This window comes from Balaenoptera borealis (assembly GCF_965194805.1).
Source record: "Balaenoptera borealis genome assembly, chromosome: 4".
NCBI classification, from domain to species: Eukaryota; Metazoa; Chordata; class Mammalia; order Artiodactyla; family Balaenopteridae; genus Balaenoptera; species Balaenoptera borealis.
Genome location: NC_138861.1, coordinates 86,729,591 through 86,746,923, shown reverse-complemented (window position 1 = coordinate 86,746,923; position 17,333 = coordinate 86,729,591). Strand labels below are relative to the sequence as shown.

Sequence of the window (17,333 nt, the reverse complement as noted above, 5' to 3'; positions counted from 1 at the left end):
TGAGAGGGCCCACTGGCCCTTCTCCTTCACACTGGTTATTGTTTAAGAAAATCTGATTCTTATGTAAACAACGTTTGACTCTTTTCACCACAGATATTTTGGCCGCAGGACCAGCAGAGAACTCCTTAAATTCCAAAATGAAAAAGTATTTCTCTTGAGAAGGGAAGAGGTGAAGGTATTCTTTTTCTTTGCCTCTTGCCATTTCTCTTTATGCACCTGCCTTGTCCTCTCCTTAAAAGAGACATCCCCAACTCCTCTTCCTCCTTGCTCATCTAAACCTTAAGATGTATTTCAGATCTAACCTGCTGCTGGTTGCCTTTCCGAACACCAGCCCATACTGATCTTTCCTTTCTGTAAATTCTGTCGCAGTTACATTCCAATTGGGGATGTACAAGATGATCTGTTGGAGAAATGGTAATTATATGTATATATACTAGAATGTTTATTTACATTTTATTTTTTAAATCTCTATTTTTTCTGTTTTATAATGTAAATAATAATTGTACAATGATATATCTATATCTTTTATAAACTCATAAATATATATTGGGGCACATGCTTGAAAGTTCCCTGAAAAGGATATGCATAAGAATTTTTTTAGAGACTGCTAGCCTATACTAAGCAATTTACGTTCTTATTTTACATTTGTGGCTTTGAATATGTGTAAAAGATGTCAAAAGATTCATGATATAGTAATCTGCACTTTGGCAAAAGCATGAATTCTGAATGCCAGAAGCTATGAGGCAGCTTATCACTTACCTGGGGAGTGAGCCAAACAGACCACTTAGAGTTTCAATGCAGCTTTGTTTTCTACTCAAAATCATATACAGTATAATTCTTGTGAAGTGATTTTTAAAACTTCTTTTTGAAAAATTTCTCCATTAAGGAAGCCTAATGCACGTTCTGGTGATGATAGTGAGGAAATCTAAATAGTTTCTAATAAAAAGATAGTATTGGCCATGGTGCATATTGTGTGTCCGCACAGATGTGTGAAATCTGAAGAACTGCAAGTATTAGTGTTGCTGTTTACTCTTTTCCACTTTATAAAACTTAAGTCTTCAAATTCTAAGTCCCTTCACTAAAAAAGAAAATCATATCTTCTTTGCATCCCCAGTTTCTAACAACTGGTGCAATGCTACATCTGAGGAGTTACTCTATAAATAGTTGGTGACTTGATTTGTTTGATACTTGCCTCTTTTCTATGTTTAGGCATTTTCTGACTTACAAATTCATAGCCTACTGCAGAGGGACAATAAGCTAAAAATTAAATGTTTCCCGGTAGCCTGGAAATACCCAGCAATGTAGAGTTCGTTACAGTGAACATCTATTACAAAAGATTTGAATGATCTCATGATGTAATTCTTTGAAATATGACTTACCATCTTAGTAACATCTAAGAAATAAAACGAAGCAGAAATGTTAGATATATTTCCTCTGTTACCATGAAAAGATCTAGTAGAAATCACAGAGAAATGTGTTTTGAATGCTCCATAAATGGCCTATTCCCAGTTGTTTATATTGTGGGTTAGGATGTCTACTGGGTTTGTTAAAGGCCATTTTAATTAGGAATCAGGAAATTTAGTTATAAAAATTGATAATGTTGGCGATCATTTTTTAGGAAGACAATCAAACAAACAACATTGTATAAGACAAAAGACTGAGATTACAGGCCTTCCCATTGGCCTTTAAAAAGCAAGGATCTACTAATAGGAGTTTATTTACCTTGATTGTGTACTTATTCTGTGCTAGGGTTATGCATTCATTTAATAATCCTCCCATGAAGGATCCTCTAAAAGAAAGTACTATGTATTACTTATTCCTGTATTATTATTGAAATAATAATAGGTAAGACTTAGAGAAGTTATTTAACTCATCCAGATACATAGTGACAGAGTTGAATCAGCAGTATGCAATAGAACTTTATGCAATGATGGAAATGTTCTATATCTGCACCATCCAATCTGGCAGCCACTAGCCCCATGGGGCTACTTGAGCATTTGAAATATGACTAGTTCAACTAAAGAACTTTTTTATTTTATTTTATTTTAATTAAAATAGCCACATGGGGGATAGTAGCTACTGTATTGGACAGCACAGCTCTAGAACCTTCCTAAAGTGCTCTTAATCACTACCCCATACCTCTCCAATTCAAGCTTCCAAACCAAAACACATAATAGGAAAAGAAAGAGTAAGAAAGTACTGACATTATAAATTACACAGAGCCAGAGTATTAAAAACATTTGATAAGCCAGAGATAGAGATGTTATCTCTGCCCCATGGAAACCTAAGAGACTCTTGCTCTCTTAACCCTAGCTAAGGGGTAGTCACAGAGCAGTAGACTTTTGTCTAGGATCCTGAATTCTCATGTCTTTTGTTGTTGTTGTTGTTATTGTTTAATTATACTCATTCATATTGTACTATCATTCTCCCTTCATACCCTTGGTCCTTGCACTCACTGATGCCTTAGGGTAAAGGTAAGCAAAAATTTCCATTCCTTTGTGAGTGATTTGACCAACATTCTGAATGCCTCCTGATCCTGGTTTTGTATCCAGCTGCCTATATGTCCTTGGTTGATCACTTTGAGCCCTTTGGGGCCTCAAAATTTTCTCATCTGCAAAATAAGGGAGTTGAATTAAATGACTACATAGGTTCCTTCTAGATGTAAAAGTTCTGTGTATAATGGTTCTGATACCTAGGTTCTATAGTTGTATGGATATGCAGTAAATTCTTTTTTTAAGTAAATTCTTGCATTATTAACATTGTATGTGCAAGGTCCCAAATTTCTTAAAACAGAACAAGAAATGCTAGAAGGCTGTGCAGCTCTTTAAGCCTGAGTAGCTCTGTTCCTACCTCTTTCATGTTCCTTTTGTGAATGGATAGCTTTGCTTTTCCATAGACTACAAATCAGAAGCCTGCACTTCTTTTGATCCTTCATTTGGAGCAGTGGGAGTGATTGCTACACTCAGAAATCTCTGAATTAATTGTCTCATTGAAATAACATGTTTATTTAACATGTGATAGCAACTGAAGCCTTGAAAGCAAATCAAGAAGTTCGAAATGTTCAGCAGAGAGTGTAAATAGGAGTAGAAAATTTGAATTCGTAGGAGCCAGAGAGCTAATACAAATCAGCAAAGAGGGTAAGGTTGGTGGTCAAGAGGACAGCTGGTCCCTCTTTTCTAGGACCTGCCCAAATCCAACCCAGAGTTGCCACAGGGGGATGTGGGCCCAGGGGAGCCAGTCTTAAGTCCTGGAGCCGAGGCTGTCTCTCTGACAGCCCTTGGACGGGCCTGCCCATAAGGCCTTCCAGAACCTCCAAATCCTGTTCCTCCACTTGATGTGACCTCTTTTTAGGTGTTTGGATGCCTTCAGACAGGTCCTCCTATCTCTTTAGGGCTGTGGTTGTTAACTTGTAGATTAGTGAACAGGCTTCAGGGGGCTCTAACAATCTCCTCGGAAATTGTATGCAAAATTGTGTAAGGCAACTATGCATTTATTTGGGAAAAACTTCAACAGATTCTCAGAAGGGGTGGATGATGCAATAAAAATTAAACACATCTTTAAAAAAAAGTTTGAAATATTATTTTAGAATCATAAATAGTTTTGTTAATGTGTATGTATATAAACAATTTTGATGTTTTACCTTTATGCTCATTTTGAATATAACAAATATTCTATTAAGTTTTACTAGTGCATTTAAAATATTCAAAGAAATTCAGTTTACAAATCTGAAGTAAAGCATCTATTGTGTATATCAATGTTTTGAATCTGTAAGTCGAACGCATGTTGATTTGTGTAATGTATCCATCTCTTGCCTGAAGTGTACTGGTGGTCTTCAGCCTGTGATGTGTTAGGATCGCACGTAGGGCTTTAAAAAATATGATGTTCAGGTTCTCACTTCAGACCTACTGAATCAGTCTTAAGGAATGAGACCTTGAACGCAAATGCTAAACTGCTTTCCAGATTATCCTGATTCATGTCATAGACTGAAGAACTAAACACTCTGAAAATTCTTGACAAGAAAAGAGATGGTCTCTTTATTAATTGGGCTTATACCAACATAAAAGCTGACCTGTAATAACTTAATGATGTTGGTATTATGAAGTTCTGTTGTTCTTTCAAAATTTAACATTGATTAACATTTATGTTTGGATGATGGCAATTCATCACTCAAAAACATTCAACTAACTCATTGACTAGTCATTACTGAGAATTTATTATAAAGTATAAGAAATGTAATACAAAATATAGGGGCCCTAAAAAAAAGTACTTGATTTATTTACCTCATATTTTCTTGTTCTTGAAAGAATTTGGACTTATAAAAATCAGGTGTTCTAATCTTCCTTCATCCTTAGATCACTAATACTCAATCATTTGTCAGTATTTTGACAATATAAAACTTCATTTTATTGAGAAATGTTTTAAATCTTCAAATTGGTATTCATCAAGATCAACATTATTTGTTTTTGCTTATGTTACATTTTTCCTAGATTTTAAAATAGTTTCTAATTCTCATTTATTTATATAAGCAACATATAGTTACACATTACTCAATACATTTTTATACTAATGATCTTAAATGTAAAGTTGAGTATTTTATACCAGATTTTCCAAGTCATTACACCAATAATATTCATAGTGTGCAATATATACCTTCTAGATAATATATATTTTGCTTCTGTTATCATTATTGACAGTTATCCCCCAAGAACATATTTTAGGACCCATATTTGTATGGCGTTAAAAATGCAATGGGCTGGGAGGATTTAGGTAGAGATATATATTAGTCGAGGTACTGATAACTTTCGAAACTGATACATCTCAATCAACATGAGAGTCCTTGTGAGCATAATCTGTGTATACAGTCTTCTCAATTAAGAACACTCTTGTGTATATTTTACCTCTTCCTCCATATAAGTCCTCAGTCCACATGGACATAGAAAGAAAGAATGGGAGATACACACCTGCTCTTAGCCACTCTAGCCTGGAGTTGACACAGTTCATTTCGATCATAAGACCACACCTATCTGCGAGAGAGGCTGGGAGATGTAGTCTAGCTGTATTGCCAGGAGAAAAAGAAAAAGGGTTTTGGTGAACACATAGCATTCTCTATGAAAGCCCTATTTCTGCCATGAACAAACTCTCTGGCTTTTGTCAAAACACTTAATCTCCTTGGCTTCAGTTCCCTTTATTTTAAAAGATTCAAAGACTTTTTCTTTTTGATAAGATTATTAGATATTTATATTAAGAAAATTCTCTTAAGATATAGTGAGGCTTGATTCAACAAAGCATTTATCAGAATGATTATATCCGGGCTTCCCTGGTGGCGCAGTGGTTGAGAATCTGCCTGCTAATGCAGGGGACACGGGTTCGAGCCCTGGTCTGGGAAGATCCCACGTGCCTCGGACCAACTAGGCCCGTGAGCCACAACTACTGAGCCTGCTTTTCTGGAGCCTGTGCTCCGCAACAAGAGAGGCCGCGATAGTGAGAGGCCCGCGCACCGCGATGAAGAGTGGCCCCCGCTTGCCACAACTAGAGAAAGCCCTCGCACAGAAACGAAGACCCAACACAGCCAAAATAAATAAATAAATAAATAAATAAGAATCATTATATCCTTAAAAGTAGATCTGATGAGAAATGATAACTAAGTTATGGCATAGTCGGTGGTTTTGTAGTTAATTGCATAACCAAGGGATGTTGATTACTTGATTCAAGTGATCTTGGATAAGGGATCTGGGGGAGAGGGGTGGATTTAGGATTTCATTCTTAGTCCCAATCTTTTCACTTTTTCACCAGTTCCATCAATGAATCATAATGAAAATATAGAACTCATACTCTTCAAATTATAATTTGGAAATTTCAAATAATTTTTAGATACCTGGGTTAGGCCATCAAATTCTTTTAAGCTATAATCTAAGTTATAGGTTACCTGGGCTATTGAAGACTAGTCAGAGAATCAAATGATTTATTTATAATTTATAATGATTTATTTATAATCTGTTAATAATTATTATTTATAATTTATAATTATAATTCATTTATAATTTTATGATAATATATTTTGTATTCTAAACAGTTACAAATGAACTGTGAACATAACCCATTTTTAAGTAAAGGATGGCTTGGGTTTATATCTCCAAAAGAGTTTAATTCCCTTTCTGCCTTCAAAAAATGATCTCTTATGCCCTTAAATATAATGTTGGAGCTATGACTATCAATATGAATATAGTTTGGCTCTTTTTCAGCAGAGACGTCGTATTGACCAGAGAAGAGACCTCAAGAACAGGCAAAGAATATATGTAGCTATTAACTAGACGGTATCACATTCACAGTGTTTGCAAGACACACATGATTTGAGCCATCATTTTATTTTCAAAGGCAAAAATGATGAATGATTGTTCATTAATATAGACTGGTAGCATTGCTTCTATTACATCTGAAGGATTTAAAAGGACTTAATAGGAAAGATATTTTTAATGTGTTAGCGACTTTTCAAAACGTGTGTTTTCTTTCTTTTCAGGACTTGCAGTAGCGGTCAGACGTTATCAGCCTGCCATACTATGGAGCCATGTTCATCAGATGAATTCTTCCAAGCCCTTAATCACGCTGAACAGACATTCAAAAAGATGGAAAACTATTTGAGACACAAACAGTTATGCGATGTAATTCTAGTTGCTGGTGATCGCAGAATTCCAGCTCATAGGTAATTGTTTTCTAAATGTCTACATGTGTGAAATACTTCCTTGATCACTTAGTTATGTATGTTGAGGTAACTTGTTCTAATTGATTATGCAATGGACTATTTTGGTAAAGCGGTATATTTCATGGAGTTTCTGCAAGGAAGACAGTGCATATGAAATTATTACACATTAAATGACCCCAAAAGGATCACTTTCCCTCTGTAGAAGCATAAAAACAAAACATACCAGCCTGAAATTAGTATTGTTTGGTATAGATTTCAGCTACTATGAGCAGCACTCCACCTAATTCTCCCTGTTAAATAACTTTCAATAAGCTCAGTAGAAATTAGAGCTTTGAGTATTTAGAAACAAAAAGGCTGGTGGAACGGAGTGGCAAAACTTGAGCTTTTAAATAGCCACATCTATTCCAACTTCTGTTTGCCTGCCTCCAAGAAATATGAAAAGCAGTGGTGCTAGGGAATAAAAGCCTTTAACAGAAATGAAGTATTACTTCTTGATGTAAGAAAAGGAAATGGAAGCTGTTAAATAAATAACAATTCATTATTTTTCTCCTAATAATTACATATTTAATTGTTCAGTGTTAATCACCATTATGATCCCAAAGGTTTTTTTTTAATACCTTTCAAAACTAATTAATACTGTGTCCCAAAAGTTTTGTTAAACCCTCCAAAGCGAAAGTAAAATTAGAAAAAATGGGCTTGGTCTTAAAGTTTTCAGTTACTCAGTTCAGCATACATTTATTGAGATGCTACTATATATTGTGACAGAAAGTCCATGTTGTGAGCATGGGTTTATTAGAAAGATATTCCAACCTGAGTTTCATACAGGCATCTCAAATTCCCTGTTTCCAAAACAGAACTCATTACCTTACCTGCAACGCTTGTGAAAGCCATCACCATCTCACCTGGATTACCAGTGCAAGAAACTCCTAACTAGTCTCACTGTTTGCACTTTTTCCCCTACGTTCTGTTCTCTACACAGCTCCCTGAGTGATCCTTTAAAATGGAACTTATATCTGGTTGCTTCTCTGATCAAACTTTCCAGTGCCTCCTCATGTCACAGTGTGAAAGCCCATGTCCTCACAGTGGCTCATGTGACCCAGCCTGCCATTACCTCTTTACCGTTCTGCCCTCCGTTCTCACTCTGCTTGAACCACACTGACCCCGTTGTGGTTTCTAGCATGTGGCAGGCATGCCACTTCTGCCTTTGGAGTTTTGCACTGGCTGCTCCTCTGCCTGAATGCTGTTCCCAAATACCTGTGTGACTAATTCCTGCACCTCCTTCAAGTCTTTTCTCAAGTGTCACCTTCCCATGAGACCACCTATTTAAACCCACTCCCCATTTGCCCTTACCCTGCTTTTTTCCCCATGGCACTTATCACTTTTTGATGTACTATAGAATTTACTTCTGCTGGATATTGTTTGTCTCCCTGTAGAATATAAGACTCCGTAAGAGAAGGTATTAATACATCTCAAGTATTTAGAACAGTGCCCAGTATTTATTAGGTGTGCATTATTATTTGTTCAGTGAGTAACTGAATGAATGGGCAGTTCTCAGAAGAAGAAACCTGAATGGCCAAAATACATTTGAAAACACCTTCAACCTCAGTAACAATCAGGTGAATGAAAATTAAAACAACAATGAGATACCATTTAACACCTTGCAGGTGGCCAAAATTTTGACATCGACAGTATTGTGGGGAAAGGTTAACTCTTTTGCAGTGCTGGTGCTAGACTAAACTGGCACAGCTCTTTGGAGAGCAGTTTGGCAAACCATAAGATTCAGCAATGCCCTCCTGGGGAGAGAGGTGAAGGGAATTAGAGAGGAGCACAGAGAGAGCTTCAACTATTATCTTTATCATAATTTCTACTTCTTTAACAAATGAATAAAGTAAATCTGTGTAAGTGTGCTGATATGGAAAATATCTTCAAGACATATTATCAAATGAAAAATGCACGTTTCAAATACATATATTTATAACCTATTTTTGCTTATATGTGACTATCAATAATTTGGACAGAGACATACCTAATATATAATAATGTATTATTACAAAATACAAAGTATAGTTTTGTATTGTGATAACGATATAATTTTATAACAAAATACAAACATTATAATATACTATAATAATTTGAAAATCATGAAGTTTAAAAATAACCTGCTAGGAACTTCCCTGGTGGTCCAGTGTGTAAGACTCCGTGCTCCCAATGCAGGGGGCCCGGGTTCGATCCCTGGTCAGGGAACTAGATCCCACATGCTGCAACTAAGAGTTTGCATGCCAACAGCTAAAAGATCCCACATGCCGCAACGAAGATCCCACACGTGGCAATGAAGACCTGATGCAGCCAAATACATAAATAAATATTTTTAAAAAAATAACCTAAGGGCTTCCCTGGTGGCGCAGTGGTTGAGAGTCTGCCTGCTAATGCAGGGGACACGGGTTCGAGCCCTGGTCTGGGAAGATCCCACATGCCATGGAGCAACTGGGCCCGTGAGCCATAACTGCTGAGCCTGCGCATCTGGAGCCTGTGCCCCGTGACGGGAGGGGCCGTGATAGTGAGAGGCCCGCGCACCGCGATGAAGAGTGGCCCCCGCTTGCCGCAACTAGAGAAAGCCCTCGCACGAAACGAAGACCCAACACAGTTAAAAATACATAAATAAATAAATAAAGTAGCTATTAATTAAAAAAATAATAATAATAACCTAAAACCAGTATCAAATGTCTTCCATATATTGACTACCTCTACAATTAAAAAAAAAACAGGTTATTTTCAAAAGTGATAAAAAGAAGAACCTTTACATTTCCCCCCCCCCATTTTTTATATCATCAGTTTAATGCTGTGAGCTTGTAGCTTTTTTTCAGGATGTTAAAAAGGGATATTTAAGTAGTGAATGAGTAAATCATTTATGTCAGCAGAAAATTTTCAGTAATGGTAATTTATTACTCAAAGGAAGGAGCTGGAGCATAAAGCAATTTGTCAAACTTAAAATGCATTTCTTAGTACCAAACACTTTCTATGGGTAACAAAATTTTTTTTAAAAAGGAAAAGAAAAATAAGGAAAAAGAAAGCAGCAGCATTTGCTAATGAACATCAGCTTTGATGTTGTCACTAATTTGTTGTTTTTCTTCTAATATGTTCTTAGATTGGTGCTCTCCTCTGTCTCAGATTATTTTGCTGCCATGTTTACTAATGATGTCAGGGAAGCAAGGCAAGAAGAAATAAAAATGGAAGGTGTAGAACCAAATTCACTGTGGTCCTTGATTCAGTATGCATATACAGGTAATAAATCTGAAAATATGAATTTAAAACTTCTTAGATTTAAGTTGTATTATTAGATTTCAGATTTCTGCTTTTAATAAAGCCTGCCACAGCTAACAGTTAATTCTGCTGTTATAATCACCACCCCTGGTGGTATGTATATAGGTTAAAATCTCTATATTAGAACCTTTAAAATGGTTTTCATAATAAGCTATTGAATGATACTCTTAAATGTTAATGTAATAATTTGATGAGTTATGTTTTTTATTATTGCATTTAAAATTTGAGTTATATGTAATAGATATATTACTAATTAAATCATTCTTTAAAAATTCTGGAAACAAGCTGTTAATTTTTAAATTTTAGTAGAAGTCACAAAGTGCTAATAGTTTTTTTTCATGTTCAGTACTTTTTTTTCTTTTTGGAATATCTTAAATCATCTATGTCTGGAATGCATGTAATGAGCTCTTGTTTAGAATTATTACTGTTAACACCAATTATCTTATAAACTAAAGTTAATATAATTCCATAGTTAATGGAATTTCTTTTTATCATTAAGGCCGCCTTGAATTAAAAGAAGATAATATTGAGTGCCTGTTATCTACAGCTTGCCTTCTTCAGCTTTCACAGGTTGTGGAAGCATGCTGTAAGTTTTTAATGAAACAGCTTCACCCATCCAACTGTCTTGGAATCCGTTCTTTTGCTGATGCTCAAGGTTGTACAGATTTGCATAAAGTGGCTCACAATTATACTATGGTATGTATTTTTTGAAAAGCAGGAAGGTATATGCTCTTTGCCTTATTCCTTATTGTTGCAGGCTTATCTACATGTTGCTGTCTTCCCCATGGCTCTGCCATATGTCTTGAGGTTCAGGCTCACTGTGTAGTGTGTCATATTTTCATTGAGTTTTGAGGAAAAAACATCAAGTCATATTTCTCCTGATTTATGAGTCAAGCCTTAAGTTATTATAGCCACTAAGAAACAGAGCAGTAGCCTAGGACTATTCCATTCAAGATTTTCAGATCTGCTGCTTTTTAAAGCAGGATTTCCCCCAGACAGTTTATTTTGTAGCACATGGATGAATTTCAGAATTGTCCACATACTGATGGAAGTTGGTGATAGTGATTGTAGTGTATGGTGCAGTACTAGTACAGAAGATAGGAGGATGAAAGGGAGACTTTTTATTAAGGATAAATCTGACTATACGTTGGAAGTGTCTTTAGCTACATAGAAAAATGTTCTTATTAATTGTAGCAAATTATGTGCTCAAAGTAAAACACAGGGGGTTCTGATTCAGAAGCCTGGCAGATAATGGATATAGATTGATCTAGGACAGCAAGAAAATAAGGGCATGTTGAGGGCATACTGTTGGGACCAGCCTCCACCATCTCAACAGTAGAGGGATTTGGGGAACAGAGGTGTGTGGATCTTTAAGGAATGACCATCTTGCTACACGTGGGTCTTCACACCTGGGCAGTGATTGAAATTTTTGCTTTAAATGCTTCATTTAGGGCAATACAGCTTCTGAGAGAAGAAAGAATGTGAACATTCACATACACATATATCATTATCCATGTTACTGATTTAGTCAACATTTAGGAGATATTTTTTTTGTCTACCCTCTCCTCCATCCCCCTTCCTTCCATTGAATTGGTTTCTGGGTGAAGGGATTGAACAGTACTTTAGAAATCTTCTACTAGAGAAATAGAGATTTGGAAAAAATTATAAGAATAGATATTTGTAACTATTAGGAAGATTAATTCTACTTACTTCATGAGCTTAATGTGAGGATTAAATGAGTTAATAGAAGTTTAACACTTAAAACCGCGATTGGTACATAGTATACCCAGTCAATAAATGATATTATCATCATCATCATCATTATTTAGATTTACTCTGTTCAACACAGTAGGGATCTATGTGAGTCAGCAAAAGCACTCAGGCAAAAGCAGAACCTTTATGGATTCGTTATTCTCCCCGTGGTGTAATCACTTCTTAGAAATGTTTCTTATTTATGATGTCAAAGGGCTTCAAGTGAAAAAATAGAGACTGTGTGACAGGGCAGTACTGTACAGACCTAGCATCGTATTACGTTAACATCTTTTAGACCTAGCATCATATTAGGTTAACATCTTTTTTTTTTTTTTTTTTTTAAAGAAAGCACTCTTTTTTTTTTAAAATTAATTTATTTATTTATGGCTGTGTTGGGTCTTCGTTTCTGTGCGAGGGCTTTCTCTAGTTGTGGCAAGCGGAGGCCACTCTTCATCGCGGTGCGCGGGCCTCTCACTATCGCAGCCTCTCTTGTTGCGGAGCACAGGCTCCAGACGCGCAGGCTCAGTAATTGTGGCTCACGGGCCCAGCTGCTCTGCGGCATGTGGGATCTTCCCAGACCAGGGCTCGAACCCGTGTCCCCTGCATTAGCAGGCAGATTCTCAACCACTGCGCCACCAGGGAAGCCCCAGGTTAACATCTTTTAAAAAAAGTCCTTTGAAATATTTCCCCCCCAAGCCTTTCTTTTTTTTTTTTTCTTTTAAGGAAACTGGCACCCTTTTTAAATTTTTGCTTGTTTGTTTGTTGTTTTTTGAATTTTATTTATTTATTTTTTATACAGCAGGTTCTTATTACTTATCTATTTTATACATATTAGTGCATATATGTCAATCCCAATCTCCTAATTCATCCCACCACCACCCGCTTTCCCTCCTTGGTGTCCATATTTTTGTTCTCTACATCTTTGTCTCTATTTCTGCCTTGCAAGCTGGCTCATCTGTACCATTTTTCTAGATTCCACATATATGTGTTACTATACAATATTTGTTTTTCTCTTTCTGACTTACTTCACTCTGTATGACAGTCTCTAGTAGGTGCATCCATGTCTCCACAAATGACCCAATTTCGTTCCTTTTTATGGCTGAGTAATATTCCATTGTATACATGTACCACATCTTCTTTATCCATTCGTCTGTCGATGGGCATTTAGGTTGCCTCCATGACCTGGCTATTGTAAATAATGCTGCAGTGAACATTGTGCATGTGTCTTTTTGAATTATGGTTTTCTCAGGGTGTATGCCCAGTAGTGGGATAGCTCGGTCATATGGTAATTCTATTTTTAGTTTTTTAAGGAACCTCCATACTGTTCTCCATAGTGGCTGTATCAGTTTACATTCCCACCAACAGTGCAAGAGGGTTCCCTTTTCTCCACACCCTCTCCAGCATTTGTTGTTTGTAGATTTTCTGATGATGCCCATTCTAACTGGTGTGAGGTGATACCTCATTGTAGTTTTGATTTGCATTTCTCTGATGATTAGTGATGTTGAGCATCTTTTCATGTGCTTCGTGGCCATCTGTATGTCTTCTTTGGAGAAATGTCTATTTAGGTCTTCTGCCCATTTTTGGATTGGGTTGTTTGTTTCTTTAATATTGAGCTGCATGAGCTGTTTATATATTTTGGAGATTAATCCTTTGTCCGTTGATTCGTTTGCAAATATTTTCTCCCATTCTGAGGGTTGTCTTTTCATCTTGTTTATAGTTTCCTTTGCCGTGCAAAAGCTTTTAAATTTCATTAGGTTCCATTTGTTTATTTTTGTTTTTATTTCCATTTCTCTAGGAGATGGGTCAAAAAAGATCTTGCTGTGAATTATGTCAAAGAGTGTTCTTCCTATGTTTTCCTCTAAGAGTTTTATAGTGTCCGGTCTTACATTTAGGTCTTTAATCCATTTTGAGTTTATTTTTGTGTATGATGTTAGGGAGTGTTCTGATTTCATTATTTTACATGTACCTGTCCAGTTTTCCCAGCACCAGTTATTGAAGAGACTGTCTTTTCTCCATTATATATCCTTGCCTCCTCTGTCATAGATTAGTTGACCATAGATGCATGGGTTTATCTCTGGGCTTTCTATCCTGTTCCATTGATCTATATTTCTGTTTTTGTGCCAGTACCATATTGTCTTGATTACTGTAGCTTTGTAGTATAGTCTGAAGTCAGGGAGTCTGATTCCTCCCGCTCTGTTTGTTTCCTTAAAGATTGCTTTGGCTATTTGGGGTCTTTTGTGTCTCCATACAAATTAAAAAATTTTTTTGCGGGCTTCCCTGGTGGCGCAGTGGTTGAGAATCTGCCTGCCAATGCAGGGGACATGGGTTCGAGCCCTGGTCTGGGAGGATCCCACATGCCGCGGAGCGACTAAGCCCGTGAGCCACAATTGCTGAGCCTGCGCGTCTGGAGCCTGTGCTCCGCAACGGGAGAGGCCACGATAGTGAGAGGCCCACGCAAGGCCCGCGCACCGCGATGAAGAGTGGCCCCCACTTGCCGCAGCTAGAGAAAGCTCTCACACAGAAGCGAGGACCCAACACAGCCATAAATAAATAAATAAATAAAATTAAAAAAAAAAATTTTTTTGTTCTAGTTCTGTAAAAGATTCATTGGTAATTTGATAGGGATTGCATTGAATCTGTAGATTGCTTTGGGTAGTATAGTCATTTTCACAATATTGATTCTTTCAATCCAAGAACATGGTATATCTCTCCATCTGTTTGTGTCATCTTTGATTTCTTTCATCAGTGTCTTATAATTTTCTGAGTACAGGTCTTTTACCTCCTTAGATAGGTTAATTCCTAGGTATTTTATTCTTTTGTTGCAATAGTGAATGAGATTGTTTCCTTAATTTCTCTTTCTGATCTTTCATTGTTAGTGTATAGGAATGCAAGAGATTTCTGTGCATTAGTTTCGTATCCTGCTACTTTACCAAATTCATTGATTAGCTCTAGTAGTTTTCTGGTGGCATCTTTAGGATTATCTATGTATAGTATCATGTCATCTGCAGTGACAGTTTTACTTGTTTTCTAATTAGGATTCCTTTTATTTCCTTTTCTTCTCTGATTGCCATGGCTAACACTACCAAAACTATGTTGAATAATAGTGGTGAGAGTGGGCAACCTTTTCTTGTTCCTGATCTTAGAAGAAATGGTTTCAGTTTTTCACCACTGAGAACGATGTTGACTGTGGGTTTGTCATATACGGCCTTTATTATGTTGAGGTAGGTTCCCTCTATGCCCACTTTCTGCAGAGTTTTTATCATAAATCGGTGTTGAATTTTGTCAAAAGCTTTTTCTGCATCTATTGAGATGATCATATGGTTTTTATTCTTCAATTTATTAATATGGTGTATCACACTGATTGATCTGCATATATTGAAGAATCCTTGCATCCCTGGGATAAATCCCACTTGATCATGGTGTATGATCCTTTTAATGTGTTGTTGGATTCTGTTTGCTAGTATTTTGTTGAGGATTTTTCATCTATATTCATCAGTGATATTGGTCTGTAATTTTCTTTTTTTGTAGTATCTTTGTCTGGTTTTGGTATCAGGGTGATGGTGGCCTCGTAGAATGAGTTTGGGAGTGTTCCTTCCTCTGCAATTTTTTGGAAGAGTTTGAGAAGGATGGGTCTTAGCTCTTCTCTAAATGTTTGATAGAATTCACCTGTGAAGCCATCTGGTCCTGGACTTTTGTTTGTTGGAAGATTTTTAATCACAATTTCAATTTCATTACTTGTGATTGGTCTGTTCATATTTTCTATTTCTTCCTGGTTCAGTCTTGGAAGGTTATACCTTTCTAAGAATTTATCCATTTCTTCCAGGTTGTCCATTTTATTGGCATAGAGTTGCATGTAGTAATCTCTTAGGATGCTTTGTATTTCTGTGGTGTCCATTGTAACCTCTCCTTTTTCACTTCTGATTTTGTTGATTTGAGTCCTCTCCCTCTTTTTCTTGATGAGTCTGGCTAAAGGTTTATCAATTTTGTTTATCTTCTCAAAGAACCAGCTTTTAGTTTTATTGGTCTTTGCTGTTGTTTTCTTTGTTTCTATTTCATTTATTTCTGCTCTGATCTTTATGATTTCTTTCCTTCTACTAATTTTGGGTTTTGTTTGTTCTTCTTTCTCTAGTTCCTTTAGGTGTAAGGTTAGATTGTTTATTTGAGATTTTTCTTGTTTCTTGAGGTAGGCTTGTATAGCTATAAACTTCCCTCTTAGAACTGCTTTTGCTGCATCCCATAGGTTTTGGATCATCATGTTTCCTTATTTGTCGCTAGGTATTTTTTGATTTCCTCTTTGATTTCTTCAGTGATCTCTTGGTTATTTAGTAACGTATTGTTTAGCTTCCATGTGTTTGTGTTTTTTACGTTTTTTTCCTGGTGATTTATTTTTAATCTCATAGCGTTGTGGTTGGAAAAGATACTTGATATGATTTCAGGTTTTTAAAATGTACCGAGGCTTGATTTGTGACCCAAGATGTGATCTATCCTGGAGAATGTTCCGTATGCACTTGAGAAGAAAGTGTAATCTGCTGTTTTTGGATGGAATGTCCTATAAGTACCTTATCTATCTGGTCTGTTGTGTCATTTAAAGCTTTTGTTTCCTTATTAGTTTTCTGTCTGGATGATCTGTCTGTTGGTGTAAGTGAGGTGTTAAAGTCCCCCAGTATTATTGTGTTACTGTCGATATCCTCTTTTATAGCTGTTAGCAGTTGCGTTATGTATTGAGGTGCTCCTATGTTGGGTGCATATATATTTATAATTGTTATATCTTCTTCTTGGATTGATCCCTTGATCATTATGTAGTGTCCTTCCTTGTCTCTTGTAACATTCTTTATTTCAAAGTCTCTTTTCTCTGATATGAGTATTGCTACTCCAACTTTCTTTTGATTTCCATTTGCATAGAGTTTCTTTTTCCATCCCCTCACTTTCAGTCCGTATGTGTCTGAAGTGGGTCTCTTGTAGACAGCATATATATGTGTCTCTTTTTGTATCCAATCAGTGAGCCTGTGTCTTTTGGTTGGGGCATTTAATCCATTCACATTTAAGGTAATTATCTATATGTATGTTCCTGTTACCATTTTCTTAATTGTTTTGGCTTTGTTTTTGTAGGTCTTTTCTTCTCTTGTGTTTCCCACTTAGAGAAGTTCCTTTAGCATTTGTTGTAGAGCTGGTTTGGTGGTGCTGAATTCTGTTAGCTTTTGCTTGTCTGTAAAGCTTTTGATTTCTCCGTTGAATCTGAATGAGATCCTTGCCGGGCAGAGTAATCTTGGTTGTACGTTCTTCCCTTTCATCACTTTAAGTATATCATGCCACTCCCTTCTGGCTTACAGAGTTTCTGCTGAGAAATCAGCTGTTAACCTTATGGGAGTTCCCTTGTATGTTATCTGTCGTTTTTCCCTTGCTGCTTTCAATAATTTTTCTTTGTCTTTAATTTTTGCCAATTTGATTACTATGTGTCTCGGCGTGTTTCTCCTTGGGTTTATCCTGCCTGGGACTCTCTGCGCTTCCTGGACTTGGGTGGCTATTTCCTTTCCCATGTTAGGGAAGTTTTCGACTGTAA

General features: G+C 36.5%; 1 protein-coding gene across 15 annotated transcripts in view; it reads left to right on the top strand.

The window, feature by feature from the left end:
• KLHL5 (kelch like family member 5) overlaps positions 1-17,333 on the top strand; it is a 187,984-nt gene that overhangs the window by 34,228 nt on the left and 136,423 nt on the right. For 14 of the 15 annotated variants that reach the window (XR_014244094.1, XR_014244095.1, XM_082390390.1 and 11 more), the window contains 3 exons: positions 6,518-6,700; positions 9,846-9,982; positions 10,521-10,717. Coding sequence is in view for 13 of the 15 variants with exons in the window: in XM_082390390.1 (XP_082246516.1) it covers positions 6,518-6,700; positions 9,846-9,982; positions 10,521-10,717 (517 nt within the window). In the remaining 2 variants the exon portion in view is untranslated. Of the gene's footprint in view, positions 1-6,517; positions 6,701-9,845; positions 9,983-10,520; positions 10,718-17,333 lie in introns of those variants that run through there. The other variant, XM_082390380.1, reaches the window with a different exon arrangement.